General features: G+C 28.6%; 1 protein-coding gene and 1 long non-coding RNA gene across 2 annotated transcripts; one reads left to right on the top strand and one right to left on the bottom strand.

Moving 5' to 3' along the window:
* Positions 1-10,338: 10,338 nt before the first annotated feature.
* Positions 10,339-11,813, bottom strand: LOC131180944 (uncharacterized). Its single transcript, XR_009149609.1, has 2 exons — positions 11,475-11,813; positions 10,339-11,345 (listed from the first exon to the last, which is right to left on the bottom strand). It is a non-coding gene; the product is annotated as an uncharacterized LOC131180944 (long non-coding RNA).
* A 1,261-nt stretch (positions 11,814-13,074) lies between these two features.
* On the top strand, positions 13,075-13,919 carry LOC110648518 (uncharacterized protein At1g08160-like). The gene has a single exon (XM_021802777.2). The coding sequence runs from the start codon at positions 13,140-13,142 to the stop codon at positions 13,743-13,745; it is 606 nt and encodes a 201-aa protein (XP_021658469.1). The 5' UTR covers positions 13,075-13,139; the 3' UTR covers positions 13,746-13,919.
* The last annotated feature ends 3,079 nt before the right edge of the window (positions 13,920-16,998 follow it).

The raw sequence follows: 16,998 nt of genomic DNA, 5'->3' as shown, positions 1-16,998 counted from the left end.
CGATCCAACGGTCGGATCGTCGTAGATCTGACGAAAAAGCTTGAAAAACCAGAAACTTCTCTCCTCCATATCTCACTCATCCAACCTCCATTTGTTGCAAAATTGGTATCAAAAGAAAGCTCTCGGAACAAGCTTTCCAACGCCACCTGAATCGCCTCGATCGAACGTCGGATGAAGCCGGAATAGCGCCGGAAAGCCGCTGCCCACTGTGCGTGCGTTTTCTCTCTCTCCACCCTCTCTTGCCGCCGTTTCTGGTGGCTCTTGCCGTCGCCGGAGGGTCGCCGGCCAGGTGGGGAGCTGCTCGGAAGGTCGCCGGCCTGTCACCGGAAAAAGAAAGAAGAAGAAGAGAGGGAAGGAAAGGGAGAGAAAAGAGAGAATTGGGGGGGGGGGGGGGTTCCTCCTCCCGTTTTTGAAATTTTTTTTTTTTTTGGGTTGTTACAGATCCGACGGTTGGATCTAGGACGATCCGAGACCACCTATGGATTAAGGAAGAGGAGAGGAACATGGTGGTATGATCAAATCCGGCAAATGTCACCGGCGGCCGACCATCGTGCGTGGTGGTTCCGGCGGTGGCTCCGGTGGGCTATGGAGATGATTCAACTTCCAGAGGCTTCCTCATAAATTTTTTGAATTTTTAAGACACAGATAAACTTCGGGTAAGACTATTTTCATTATTTCTCTGTCTGTGGAGCATAAATACAGTGTTTCTTAAACAGGAAAAATTGGAGAAAAATTCTAAGAAAAATATATGATGAAAGTAAAATTATTTGGAGATATTCTATGGTGTTAGTTAAATTTTTGAGTGATTGTAGAATATTTTTGAGAAATATAGATAGATTTTAGTTAGATTTTTAGCATATGGGCATATAAGATTATTTGAAATTAAGATATTTAAATTTTATATGATTGGTTGAAGCTTGAGGATGGAGGTTTAAATATGTGAATATTAAATTGGGTTGAATTAAGAATATATTAGCTGTTGGAAACTTATGAAATTGAGTAATATTTTTGGGTAAAATATTCATGGGTGATTAGAAAATTACAATTCCTTTTGCAATAGCCTTATAATATTGTTAAGGACCGCGGGGCAAAATTTTAGAATTTTTAGAGCTTGTTTGAGTGAATTTTTGCAATGTATCAATTATAGGGACTAAAACGTAATTTTAAAGATTTTGAGTATTGCTTGGTTTGGAGGGCCCAGGAGGGGCCATATAATGATGATGAGATATGAGTTGAATTTAGAAGTGTTATTTGAGCCTTTTTGCAGGTTGGGTAGGTCTCAGGTATAGGGGAAACTCTGCCGGATTTCCGGCATGAATTAGGCTGTCTGTTGCCTCTTTAGAGTTTTATCTTAATTTAGTACTAATAAATTTATAATTTAATTATTAGGTGATCGAGATCAGCCATTTTTTTTCTGCATCCAGCAGCCACAATAGTCATCGATGTACTATGAGTAAAATATTAATTTTAATTGTAATTTCACTATTATTATATGTTCAAGCATGCCCATGCATCACTTATATGTATGTATCTATGTAGTTAAACTCTAGTCACGTTTTATGTTGCATTCACAACTGTTAAAGTGCCATGGATGTTGTTGTAGTAATTTGGAGCAGTGTGCATGCGTGTAATATGGTGTGGACTATGGATAGGACGGGTAGACACGGCTTGAGATCTTCACTGGGACCCGGTCCTTCGGGGTAGACACGGCTTGAGTTCTTCGCTGGGACCCCGATTTGGTTATTTAAGTGGAAGTCCGAGCTGAGTTCTTCGCTGGCACAGGTTGGATTAAGAGAGCTGTATAGGGGATCAGCTCTCATATATTATAATTGATATTACTGGGTGTGTGAGTGCTCCAAATTACCTTTTTGCTGTTATGATGTGAAAATATTGTTGATGTTGCATTTCACTCTACAGGGTGCTTTAGCTTTAGATAGTTATAGAGATTATGGTTAAAATTGATATTTTACTCTCTGAGTCGAACGCTCACTCCTGTTCACCATATTTTTCCAAGCTACATGAGGAGACATTTTTCAAAATAATCTGTCCCTTTCCTCTCATGTTATGAAAAGATTACTTAATTGTATTATTATTCTTCAAATTTGTAATTTAGGACTCCGCGTGTGCTAGTAGTAGCATTAAACCTGTCAGGGACTGCATGAATTTAAGTTTTCGTATTAATAAATGAAATTTTTTTTTATGAGTTTTAAATGGTTGTAAATGAGGTAGCAGGGTTGAGCTGGGCTCCCCTAATTTTAGTTTCTGATAATTACTGTGTTAAGTTAGCCCAAAATATAATTATAACAGTTTAATTTAAATTATTTTATATGCATATTGGCCCTAAATTGTGGGCCTAGTTATGGGTTTGAGAACAGTAAGGCTTACTACGGGACTTGGGGGCTTTATGCTAGCCCAGGTCCTAGTGCCGGTCCGGCCCATAGGTTGGATCGTGACACCTTTAACATAGATAGCGCAATTTTGGACCTCAAAGAATGGGTCCAAAGAATAAAGTCCTGAGACCTGTCGGGTTAAAGCCGATAATACTATTTAATTCTAAGAGAGGCATTATAATTTTGGTTAGTTCAGTTACAAAATCAAAAGTAACTGAATCAAAAATCGAAAATTTTTATTATAATTAATAGAATCGAACCGAATTTACTTTTATCAAAATAATTGAATTTTATCAGTTTGATTCGATTATTCGGCTACAATCAAATAATAGACACCCTTAACGAGGGTTTAGATCTCTTTCCTAGCATATTTATAGAATCATCGATTCTGATTCTCTCTACTCTTTTAGTAGGCCTATTCAATTTTGCGCTGATGAGTTCGATTGTATTGTTTAGTTTGGGCTTTGACCGAAAGCCTATCATTTATAATCTCTCAAATTTTAATGATATTCTAAAAATTTAATGTTTGAAAAAAAATAATAAAGGAGGTCTTACTTTTTTTTGTTAATTATGATATGACTTTACTATGGAATATTTTGTGGTTATTTGTTGCATTTGGTATAATTTATTTATGGGTAGACTAAGTTATTCGTCGACACGTGACACTTTCTAAGAAGAGTTGGACTTATTAATTAATGTTTTAATTTTTTTAATTAATTAGGTTAAATTTATAATTTTAAAAAATAAAATAATAAATTATATTATATAAAAATTGATTTGTAATTTATGGCTCTTATTTTATAAAAGTGACAACAAAATTTAATTTTATTAAAAAAATTAAATTGGATATGAAAATATAAAAAATAAAGTATTAAACGAAAGTATTATAGTTAAATGTTATAACTTTTAATGATCAAATTTAAAAAGATTAAAAATAACTTTAGTAAAAATAAAATATTAAAATTTAAATTAAATATAAAAAATTAATTTTTATTAAATTTGTGCATAGCACAAGCGTTTAGCTAATGTTAAGATAATTGAGGATTAAGTGTTATTTTGTAAGTTTTAATCTCTAAAAGTAATTGTTAACTTAACCCTAAAATTAATATTTAACTTTATAGAAAAGATAAATATTAATCAAAATAATTATTTTAAACATTCAAATAAAATTAATAAGAGATTAACAGTTTTATTAACATTGGTTCTGACTCCATAATTTTCATATGTTAAAATGCAGCCTTAAAATTACTAAAAAAAAAAAAAATGGAGCACAAAAATTAATTTGAGAACATTCCTACTAGGGGAGAGCAGTTTTCGGTTTAAACCGAAAAATCGAACCGAACCGATTGAATTCGGTTCAATCGGTTTGATTTTAAAATTCAATCGGTTCGGTTCGGTTTATAATTTTAATAATTCTGGTTAATCGGTTCGGTTCGGTTATTTTCATAAAAAAAATTAAAAAAACCGAACCGAACTGAAATTATTAATATATATAGGAAATAAAAAAATCAAACCGAATTGAGTCGAACCGAATCGAACCGACCCGAACCTTAAGATTTTTTAGTTTTGATTTCTAATTTTTTTTTGTTTTTATGTTTTTATTATTTAGATTTAATGTTAAAAATATAAAATTTTATAAATTTCAGTTTGATCGGTTTAAAATCGAACCGAACCGATATTTATAGGTTCGATTCGGTTTGGTTTTCTCTTATCAATCGGTTCGGTTCAGTTTTTAAAATTTTTTATTTTCGGTTTTTAGTTTTATCGGTTCGGTTCGGTTCGAAACCTAACCGACCATTTGCACACCCCTAATTCCTACCCATAAAAATACCAAAAAAAATTTATATATTTTATATCAGTTTTTCTAATAAATGTAAAATTAGTAATAAATAAGTATGTTTAATAAATTTTAACGAATATAATATTACACTCGTTATCAGGTGACAGATTTTTTTTCTTAATATTATCACATATTATTTTCTATAAAGAAATTAGTTTACTAATTAATAAAGAGATTAATATATTAATTAATAATTATTTCTTATTAAATCATAATTATTTCCATATAATAATTATTACTTTGCAAAGCATTATTAATAGTGTAAGCTCAACCGCGTATAGGGACGGCTTCTCTTGCCGTTATATTTAAATATTAATAGGCATTAGTGCGTCCATACTATTATATTTTTTGCTTTTATTACTTTGATAAACCAATTCAATAATTTTCCCTCATTTTATTTCCTCATCTTTATTTTTTTTATTTTGCAAATACCATTTTATCTTCTCATTATAATGTATTTCTAATAATTACTAGTCATAAAATAAAGACATATTTATAATAGCAAAATATTTTTAAATCTCAAAAAATTAATGCCAAAAATAATAATAAAAGTTATGATTTTAACTGAAAATATATATATTTTTTTAATTTTTAAATTACTAATGAATTTTAATTTCACTAGTAAATTTACCAATGAATTATAATATTTGATGTTCATTTTTCATTTTTCTCTTGATTTATCAATGGAAGTTGTTAAAAATTTGGCAATGAATTGTAATATTTGATGTTTTTTTGTCTTTTATTTTTTCAATTTATGAACAGAATCTGCTGTAAATACAAACAAATTTAAAATCCATTAATATAAAAATTACCAACAAGATTCACTACAATCGACTTAGTCTATTAGTAATTTCAATTATCAATGAATTTTATTAGATCACCAACCGAAAAATCCATTGATAAACATTAAAAATCTTGCTTGTGATTGCATTAAATCTATTTTTCATTTTATTCAATTAAAACTTTAATGTAATACCTTACAATTATAAAGATTACTACAATGTCATTAAATTAAAATAGAGAGTTAATACGCACTTAACAATTTTTTGAAATTTCAAAAAAAATATAGGTTGAGACTTGAGATTACTTTTAAATTTTTAAAGTACATGTGTGAAAGGGGTGTTACAGACATTTATTCAAAAATATATTATACTACATAGTAAAGTAAGAAAATTCCCACGTTATTAAAATAGTTTTTCAGTGTTGGGAAATGATAATTTAATAAAATAGAAATCGGAGGAGATAAGTGAATAAAAAGGTGAAATATATAGAATTATATATATTTAAATAAATATATATTATTTTATAATTACACTCAGGTTTTGCACATGAGAATCATTTTATTTTTATTTATTTATTTTTATAAATAAATTTTAATAGTTATCTCTGTTAATAAATAAATATGCATATTCATAAATAGATATATCTATTGAAAAATAGATAATCACACCTATCAGGAGAGGTATCTATTTAATTAGTTTTGAAAATAAACAGTCATGTTCTTTGTAATTTAAAATAAAAAGGTATGTATATCTAGATAAATGACACGGCCTTCATTATCTACAAATATGAATGAGTTGTTTTATTCATATTCACTTTTTTTTTATTTCTTATTCTTCTCTTTTCTATCTCTCTAAATTATATTCGTACAAAAAGGTGAAAAAAAAGAAGAAATTATTGTTTGCAGATTTTATTGTATCTTAGATATATATTACCATAGTCAGGCAGAGAGTAATTTATCATTTTTCAAAGCCTATTCTGTATCTATTGTCTTTAACAAATCGACCCTAAGAAAGTTGTCGCTATCCATTATGTTGAGGAAAAATCTTTTTATTCCTATTTTTTATTTTCCTAGAGGATAAGAAACACAAAATATGTCCGATAAAGTTATTATATTATTTTTTGCACTTATTTTTAAAAATATTTTACAAAAACGTGCAATTATTTTTGAAAAAACATATTTTATGGTTTCAATTTATTGTTTTAGCTTTTTTTTTCCTATTAATAAAATAATTAATTTAAAATAAAAAAAAAATTATAAGAGTATGAATGAGGTATTTAAGTTATGCATGGACTCTAAAGGAGTAAAAAAAAAGGTTCTCTAATATAGAGGGGCATGAATGAAAAATAAAGAAAATGTAAGGATGCACATGCAATGCTAAAAAAAAAAAACCCACGTTGGCAGGGGTGACAATTGAAGAGGGGTATGTTTGTCCACATGGAGAATTAAAATGAATCACCTTCTCTCTCTACCTCACATTATTTACCCTCAAAATTTCTATTTACCCTTTCTTTAACCGCCGTAAATTTCTCGACCCAGCCAATAACCTCACTGTTGCCCAATGCCCAATCGCCTAATATCTCTTTTATTGCTTCAAGTTTCGACGAAGTAACACGCGCATGGGTTACTCGAACTCCAAAACCAGCCGACTTCACAGCGCGTGCGACAACGTGGAGAACTTTCCAGTTTCTAGGCAACTTGTCGTTGTATCTGAGATTGTGATTTTTAGGTTAAAACTATTTTTTTTTAATATATTATTTTAAAAATTATTTAATTATTTTAAATTGTTATAATAAAAAATATTAAAATTTTACTTAATATTTAAAAATTTTGAAAATTTTTAATTTTGGGGGAATTAGAGTACGTGTTTTGGGTTTGATTTTCAATGGCGCGTGAGGGAATTTTTGGTTTTGTGTGTAAGTTTGGATTGGCAAAATATGGGAGAAAAAGGTAGTAAAAGTAGAAATTAGGTTATTTGTTAAAAACTTGAAATTTTTTGATGGTAGCGGGAAATTATTTTAGAGTGCCACGTGGCATTAATTATCAAGCCGTTGGATAAATCAATAAATTTATTTTTTTTTTTTTTATGTTGGTATAGGAATTAGGAGGTGCATTATTTTGCTTGGTGGAATATTAATGTGAAATTATATGATTGATTATAGGGTTAATGAAGAAAAATTGAAGGGATTTTTAATTATTGTGAATTTTTTAAATTTCGTTAATTACAATATGTACAATTTTTTCATAATATTATTGTTAGTTATAGTAAAATTTGAAAATATAAAAATAAAAAAAAATATTAATTTGCAATATATGCAAATATTACATATATTTTATTAAAAAAATTACATAATTATTTTAAAGAGAGAATGATATAGAGAGTAGAATTCATGAATATATACATATATTCATGAATATGTTATGTTGATTTATATTTTTTTCAGTTTAATTTTAATTAATAAAATATTTTTTATTTCTATAAAAAGAAAGCAGAAATAAATTTTGATATAAATATTTAATATAATAATTATTAAATTTATTAATAATAAAGTTTTTTTAGCAGAATTAATATATAAAGGTTAATTTATAGTAATTACACCTTTTTTTTAATAAAATATATTACAAATCTACTAAAAATATATCCCATATTAATTACTTCATTTAAGAGTTAACATATATTTTCTAGATTTGCTACCAATTTAAAAATGATGCCCATAACATAATTTCCTCAACTACCGTTCCTCTTTTCCAATATTAAAAAAAAAATTATGTATATAACTGAAAAAAAAATTAAAAATGGGCCATAATTATAAATTTGATAAAAGTTTTTATTTATTTATTTATTTTGTTAAAACTTAATTATAATTAGCAATACTTAATTAGGTCAAGGTTGGACAAAGTGGTTTTATTGTTCTCACCAAGGAAAGTAAATTGCATTGGGTAAACATCAAAGACAGTCACTTAATTTTACGAGTATTTTTATTAAAATCACTTAATTTTAATTTTAATTTTTAAAAATTTTAAAAAAAATCACATTAAAATTAAATAAATTTTATAAAATACATTAAAATTCAGCAACTTTTATAAAAATATTAATAAAATTGAGTGTTGGTAAATAATAATTACTCATTGCATTGTATTGTTATTAGTTATTAAAAATGGAATTTTAGATTTGTTAATCTTTAACTTTTTTATTTTTTATTTTTATTTTTGAAGTTGATTACATTATCTTCCTTGATTTCATTATAGAGATTACCAAAGAAAATTTCATAAGATTTCTAGAACTTCTATAATTATTTTGTTATTAAAACTCATTATATTTCTTTCCTTATATTGTATATGGTAGAGATTTTATTACTTTTATTAGAAATTAGAAAATCACATTATAAATTTTTTTAAATTGTAAATTAATAAAAAGAAAATCTAGAAAAATCCTAAATAATTTAAAGAATATCATGTTCTTTAATGTTAAATTAATATTATGAACATTTTAAAGATTTTGACTTTGTTTAAAATTGTAATCGAAAAGGTTAAAAATATATTTTTTTAAATATTATTTTAGATATCATTAAAAAATAATTTAAAAATATTTAATTAAATTTAAAATTTTATAATTAATATTCCATTTATTTTAAAGAAAATATGAAAAATATTTTATTTTTCATGAAAATCATTTTTATTATTTAGTTACGTTGTTAAATTAATAATATGTATTTATTTCATGTATATATAAATATTTTCATATTTTATAAGATTATTAAAGTCTAAAAAATAAAAAATAACTTGATCTTTTAAAAAAAGAACATCATTTTTCTTAAAAGTAATTTAATTTTCCTTTTGAAACAAAAAAATCTTTCGTTAACTAATTTTTCTAAATATCTCAAATACTAAAAAAATTAAAAAATAATTTTTATAAAATAAACAGAGCCTTAAACATATTAAAATTAATTATAGAATGTTTTAATTATCATATTTAAAGAATTGCTTGTCTCCACAGCATTTTCCAATGCGAAATATTTGTCAATTGGGTATTGAGAATTACATCAGGCTCCGAGAGCAAATGGATTAAATGTTGGCTCTGATTTGCATAGTTGGGCTTCAGCAAATCCACCAATAGCTAGGCGTAGGCTCTCTAACCACTGCTTATTTCTCTGGTACTCGTCTTCATATTTCAAGCTTAAACTCCCTTAATAAAACTGCACTGGATAAGCCTAATTTGACTTGATTTAATGGTTTAAAGTCTATCACTAATCTAAGGGCATGTGACAATTTTTCTTTTCAATTCTCGATTTTTATCTTCTAGTTAGATGAAATCTTATAAAGAAATATTAGATTTAGGAGAAAAATTTTTACTACCAAGAGTATAAAAATTTATGAGAATAAATTTATGGCAACAACGATTATTGTTAAAAAAAAATTACAACAAAATTATGGTTATTAGAAGAAAAAAAATTATTGACGGTAATAATTATTTCTACGGAAAAATTATCAATGATAACTATAATTATTGCTTTATATATTTTCTTTATGTACCATTAGCAGTATTTGTTATGTTGCTGCTATATATTAACTTTATATATAACAAAATTAATGTTGCTATAAAATTAAATCAGTTCGAATTACTTAATTTTAACCGAGCTTTTGTTTTAAGAAAAGGAAAAGACTTTCAATTATTGAATTAACTCAAATCAAATTGAATTATAATTAATGACCATATGATCAGTTCTAGACTATCAGTTTTAGAAATTTTTATTTAGTGTAATTGTTGTACATACAATGGTTTAATTATAATAATGAATCATGCTAGGACTCACATAGCACCCACCACAATCAATGATCATTTTTTCAATTTTGGAGATAAAAAATGGACCGACTGGCTGAGTAGGTCTTGCCATGTTATTGGGGAATCTTTCTATTCTCATAAAATAAGTTAATCAGTACATGAACATTGGAAAGATTAGGCAATATATTCTCTCAAGAGATTTTTCAAGGCATTCATATGTTCTTTCAACTTTCTACATCAACAATTACAATTCTTGGTGATATTGAGATCATATATTATAGCAGTAATGTACGAATAAATTTGGAAACTTCAAGCCTTGTTTAATTGATTAAATTCTTCCGTAGCAGTTCTTACCCTTCTCTGATTGCTAAAGCTTCAGCTTTCAAGGATCATCATGGAGATTCCATTTTTTCATTAGGAAGGGATTGAATTCTTCTAATATAATTAATTTCTTGATGCATCTTGCTACACTTAGTTATCAAGGACGAATTGTAATAAGATTGAAGAGAATATTTATGTTCTTGCATGAAATTTTGAAATGCAATAAGCTCACAAGAACGTGAGTAATATGAAGTATTACAGAAGCATTGCTTCTGCTTTCCTAGAGTATAAAGAAAGAAAGAACCATTACAATTAAATGCAACACCAAAAGCAACAAAATCCACAGGCTCTAAACACATATTGAGAACCCAGGAAGAGACATGACCTTTTCCATGTACATATTTAGAGCACAGAAACAACAGAATAAGAGTTATAAAAATATCCCAGAATCTGATTAACTCGTTGTCATGATGATCGAGCAAATACCTTCGAGCCTCGAGCTTGAGCCTGAGCCTGAGCCTGAGCTTGAACCTGAACCTCAAGCGCAGATCATGTCATGAAAACGAAGAGAATCTCCCAAATTTTTGTGTGACAAAATCTATATGTAGCCTTGCATATCCAGCCACCTCCCACCACCCCTAAACCAACCCACTAAGGCATTAAAGCCATGGTGGGTGATGTGGGTTTAGCACGTTGGGGGTGGCGCTAATGCTAAGAGAAAATAACTGATTATGAGCTTGAAGTAGCTCATAGGTAGATGGAGATGGTGATCAATAGGGAATGTGAATGTGTCTGTGTGTGTGTATATATATGTCCTTATAAACGAGGAGCAAAGAGATTTTAAACTATGGGTGGTTCCTTCTCCAATGGCCGCATCTTCCAAGGGATATGCTGCGACCATCTGCTCCATTGCTCCACATATGACCACAGCTTTACTCCTTTTTCTGCACTATACTTTTTCAATATCTTGCCATTCTCACTAACATATAATAAATTCCTCTAATTCTGTAGCCCTCACACGCCACACGCTCCAATGAATTCAGTTAACATGGCAAGCCATGAAGACAACACCTGCCGAAAGTAACCAAAATGTTAAACCCATCTAGGCGTGTGATGACACAGTGAGATGGGTCTAAGCCTCTTTCTGCAACTTATTATAATGTTCCTACAATTGCTTTTCTGCTTGTCTCCATTTCTTCTGTTAAAAAAGCAAGGTTTCTTTCACTGTTCCTGAAAAAAAAAAAAAAAAAGAATTGAAAGACATTTGGATTTTGAAATGACGTGTGAAAGTCACCAGAGAAATGGAGTGGTAAATGGCCTTAGACAGGGATATCAAGATCAGGGAATGAAGGATTGTACCTAATTTTAATTATTAGGATCAGCATTAAGATGCTATTGATGTCCTTTCCAGACCAATGTGGAGCCATTCAAGTTATAATTGGTTGCTGAGATTTGCATTCTATGGTCCACTTTGAAGTTGGAGCATAAGCATAATTAAGGGACTAAATTCAACTTTGAGCAGAGTCCAAAGTATAGGGCTATTGGGGGATGAGATCAACTCCAAGATGGGCATAGAGTTCTCTACTTTGATTTCCAAGAAGCTAATATGTGACATTTTATTCAAATCGGACTGAAAATCAAGAATTGGTGACCACCCCTATCTTTCTGGTTGATGAAAATGAGAGGAAATAGCTGGAATTTGGAATTACTTGGAGACAAAGCAAGAATCACTATGGAAAAGAAAGTATTACTTCAAAAGTTCTATATTTAAAAAGAGTGCTTCAAAAATAGGAAGAAGAACAAAATCAAAAGACTCTTGGTAATTAGTGCAAGAGTTTAAAGTTCTCTACTTTAAACTCCAAGAAAGGCATAAAGTTCTCTACTTTGATTTCCAAGAAGCTAATATGTGACATTTTATTCAAATTGGACTGAAAATCAAGAATCGGCGGCCATCCCTATCTATCTGGTTGATGAAAATGAGAGGAAATAGCTGGAATTTGGAATTACTTGGAGACAAAGCAAGAATCACCATGGAAAATAAAGTATTACTTCAAAAGTTCTATATTTAAAAAGATTGCTTTAGAAATAGGAAGAAGAACAAAATCAGAAGACTCTTAGTAATTAGTGCAAGAGTTTAATATAGAATGTTGATATATACATTCAAAGAGCACATACAGCAAACTAAAGCCTGTCTTGTGTAAGCACTGATAATTTCCTGACAGCATTGGATGCTTAGTACATATAATTAAACAGATTTCCATGGCTTCACTGGTATTGAATATTCTTAATTATAAATAAACCAAAAATAATTTTTTAAAATTGGGTATTTTCAAACTATGAAGGATAATTGATTACTTGCAACAAACCAACTCATCATCCTGAGTCCATAATAATCTTTAATTTACCATTTATTTTGAAGATTTCATGTCCTGATTGCAGCAAAATGGTCTAAAGTGGTAGTCTACTCAGAAAACCAGCTTTTTCAACAATCTAAGTAGCCAAGAACTTTTTCTGTCCGTAACAGAAGTGATGATTGTGGCTTACACAAGGCATCAAGGGATTATTTTTGCCTGGTGGCGGCATATTCTTATTTTCATATTTGATTATATATATAGCATATTCCTGCAGATCATAAAGTAGGTAGAATAATGCTTCAAAGTGTCCTAACTCCCTAAATGATCATCTTAAGCATACATAGATGCAGTAATTAATGAATCTTGAAGCATTCAATCTGAAGAAAAGAACAATGGAACCTGAATCCCCCAGATTTCTTGAGTTTCTTACAAGAAATGTTTAAGATAAAAAAGTTCAAAGCAAATCCTTCTCTAATTTATTAGTTTAATAGGTCTAGCAGTCAACAGATCCTTCCCTTACCAATCCTAAAGCAAAACCATGGATTACTTTTGGTATAATTTAACGGGTTTATCTTATTCTCAAGCAAAAGAATCCCTACCCTTTTATCCTCTATAAAACTATAACAAGAATTTGATCATAGATAACACCAAAACCATCAATTCCTTCACAATGGCTAATGGTGTTACTACCCAACCACCAGCTGAAGCCAGGCCAGCCCACTCAAATCTGCTTCGAGTCATTGCTATCGTGATACTAGCCCTGATAGTCCTCGTGGGTCTAGCTGTGCTAATCACTTGGCTAGTAATCAAGCCTAAACAGCTTGTTTACACCATTGAAAATGGTACAGTGAGTAACTTCAAACTCAACTACAACCACCTCAATGCCTCATTTGATTTTGGGATTAGGGTACGTAACCCTAATAGAAGAATCTCTGTATACTACGATTCTATTGATGTTTCTTTATCTTATGATGATCAAACCATTGCCTTTAACACCCTGGAGCCATTTCATCAACCTATGGGAAATGTGACTCAACTGAAGGCAAAGATTGAAGCTAGAGATGTTGCATTGTCTAATGGCTTGTCTAGAGACCTGAGGCTCGATAAAGCATCAGGAAAGGTCCAGTTAGATGTCAGGATTCAGGCAAGAACTCGTTTCAAGGTTGGAATATGGAAGTCTAAGCATAAAACTCTGAGAATTTTATGTCCCTCAGTGGTTGTGCACTTCACCTCTGCAAAGATTGCCCAGAGGACTTACTGTGATATAGACTACTAAGTGTCAATGTGATTTATGCATAGGAATAGCTATTATTAGTTAGTTAATTATCTATATTATGCATAGGAATAGCTATTATTAGTTAGTTAATTATCTATTATCTCTTTTTGTTTTTTCTTCTATCATTTCTTTTTAAATTTGCTTTCTCTTGATTTTATTGTTTTTCTTCTTTTTTTTTCTGAATTTGGTGTGAATTTTTTGTGTCTATTTTTTCTTCTTGTACCAAAAGGGATTGATTGTTGTATATTTAAAATTTATTTTAATTAATGTGACTTAATGATTTGTATTTTTTATGAATAATATCACCCATGAGTAATAGAAATATGAAACTTCATTTTAGAATTATGAAATGTATTTGAATTTCATATGTATTTGATCAATAAAAATGAATAAATATCAATCAAGAAATAATTTAAAAAAATTTAATTGATTTCAAGTCGAAGAAAACCAATTAAACTGCCTTTAATTGACGGAATATATTAATTTTTTGGTTAGAGTCAATGTTATTAAACTTGGCTCGAAAATTTACTTGGTAAAAAAGATTAAGTGAATAGATCAATGGTCACTAAATTTTAATCATTTAAAATGAAATTTTAATATTTATTAAGTTATATTTAAAAATTTTTAAATTTTATATAAAAGTATTCAATTAATATAATGTATAAAAATTTCTATAAAATTATAATTTTTTTTAATATTTATGAAATATTAAATATATATTAAAAAATAAATATATTGAAAAAAAAAACATAACTAATAAGTTAGTTCTGATTTTGATTTTAAAATTTTTTTATGAGATTTTGTGTTCAATTATCTATATCAACACTAAAAGAAATTATATTGAATAATTAAATCGGCCGGTTCAATTGAGTCACACCGATTCGTTAGTTCAACTATCAAGTCAATTGGATCATACTGAATCACTTTCTTATCTAGTTTAATTATAAACTTAGACCAGTTTAAAGATCGATTCACTAATCTAATCCATCAGTTTGATTCGAATTTAATTATTATTGTCAGAGTCATTAAAATAAGAGAATCTCATGTCCTCCCAATTATTATTCAATTTATTAGATATGTCTTGTTTTAAAAAAGAAAAATTAGAAAAGTAGAAATGCGAATTTAAGTCCCCTATGTGAGCAGTTATGCCCTATTGGACATGTCTTGAATAAAAAACAAAAGTAAAAACTAGTGGACACTAAGGTGGGGGCCCAATTGTGTGGAGGAGACATTGTTGTTCCTTGGAAAGATATCATATATTAGTGAGACCCATTACGTAATGGGCTATGGGCTTTTGTCAGAGAGCAACATGGTCATCGAGGACATAAATTCAGGTGTTGGGCCTATGTACGAACTGAAAAGCTGGAAAAAAAAAAAAAAAAAGTTAAAGTTAAGGTGATACAGAAATTGGGGAAAAATTGCAAGTGGATGGAAACCTTTCACTCCAAGTGAACACAATTATTTCCCAAAATGCCAACTTTAGAAAAAGACTGCTACCCATGAGACATCAAATATATAGTTTAGAATTCTGGTTTTGAAGACACCATTAATTGTAGTTGTAGGGTTAAAATTACCTTTAAAAAATAAATTTAAATAATATTAAATAAAATGGTTTAAAAAAAAATTTAGTGTTATTTTAGTGTTTTATGATTAAAATTTATCAAATTTAATTGTAAATTATTTTTTAATATTTCCTAATTAATATGTTTTAAAAAAATATTTTTCTTGATAGTAATTTCAACAGTATTGCTAGGGATGATAACGATAAGATATCCATAAAAATCATTATACTCGAACCTAATTAATATTCTTAAAATCTAAACCCGTCTCAAACACGATTAAAATTTATTATTAATTATCTAAACCCGTCTCAAACTCTCGATTATCATTACTCGAAAAAACTTGTTTAATTTTATAGATTTTAATTACTAATCTACATAAAAATTATTTTAATTAATAATTTATATTTTAAAAATATAATAATTTCATCAAATATTTAAATTTCATTTTATATAAAATAAAATATAAAAAAGTTTATAAATATTATTATAAAAAATATATATTTTATAATTAATTAATTATCTATATAAACAAGTTCAGATAATGGATATTTAACACGTAACTAAACCCATTACGAGTATTATATATTTTTCAAATCTAAACCCATTTTAAATTGAATTATATATCATTCCAACTCGTCCTATTCGAATTCGATCGGATCATATATCTATAAAAATCCGACATATTGCGATCGTAAATATTGGCAAATAGACCTAAATTTTGTTGGAAAGGGTAGAGAGGGGGAAATAGTTTCTTTACACTTCTCTATGGATAGAAAGAAAAAGTAAAGGATATTTTTGGGGGAAAGATAATTAAAGAGGAAATGAAGTTTGGTGAAAATATTATGGCTATAAAATGCAGCACACCTTTCTCTTAGGGAGGTCAAAAGAAATAGTAAATATTAAAGAGAATATTAAAATGTTATATGGTCTAACACATAAATTTGTTTGAATTAATTGAAAATTTTCTATTGTAAGTCTGATTAATCTTTTTATTTTGGTACAAATAATTTGGATTAGAGTTCGAACTCAATACTTTACAGTTTTAGAGATGACTTTAGTACCGTTCAATTAACATCTCATTAGTAGTAATTTTTATTTTTAAATTATGTAAATGGATTTTCATGTATTGTTGATATTCCAAAGCAAGAAGAGATAATTAAAGGGAAACAGTAACTTAAATAGAAATGCCAGATAAGAAATGCCCCCATTTGATAAAGCCCTTCCCACAATAACCAAGCCATTCTTAATCTTTTGTGTTTATTTTGCCTCTAAAAAGATATGCAAGATGACTTTCTTCAGGCAGAAGTTTAGCATAGTATTATAAAGGCCAAACCCATGTTTTGGGTCCCTAAATGGGATGGGTCCTTAGAAATTATACACATTGATTTGATCTTGTGCCCTTAAAAGCCACCATTTCTGGGTACCTGTTCTCACTGTTTTAGACCCCTCCATGCCCCCATCTTCCTCATCATTTATATCTGCATGAAGTGTTGCTGTAGGATAAGCAATCAAATTTTCAAAAAACCCTAGCTAAATGATGCAAAGGAGGAAGGCAAAATTCAACAACAATGTTAGAGATGTTAACTTTTAACTCTCACTTATAAATTTAAATTTAAAAATTTTTTTATTGAGTAATTTCATGTTAAATTATTAAAGCTGCATTAATTAAAAAAAAAGATTAGAGTTAGATT

This window comes from Hevea brasiliensis, chromosome 6, assembly GCF_030052815.1.
Source record: "Hevea brasiliensis isolate MT/VB/25A 57/8 chromosome 6, ASM3005281v1, whole genome shotgun sequence".
Taxonomy (NCBI): Eukaryota; Viridiplantae; Streptophyta; class Magnoliopsida; order Malpighiales; family Euphorbiaceae; genus Hevea; species Hevea brasiliensis.
This window is presented reverse-complemented; position numbering and strand designations above follow the sequence as displayed.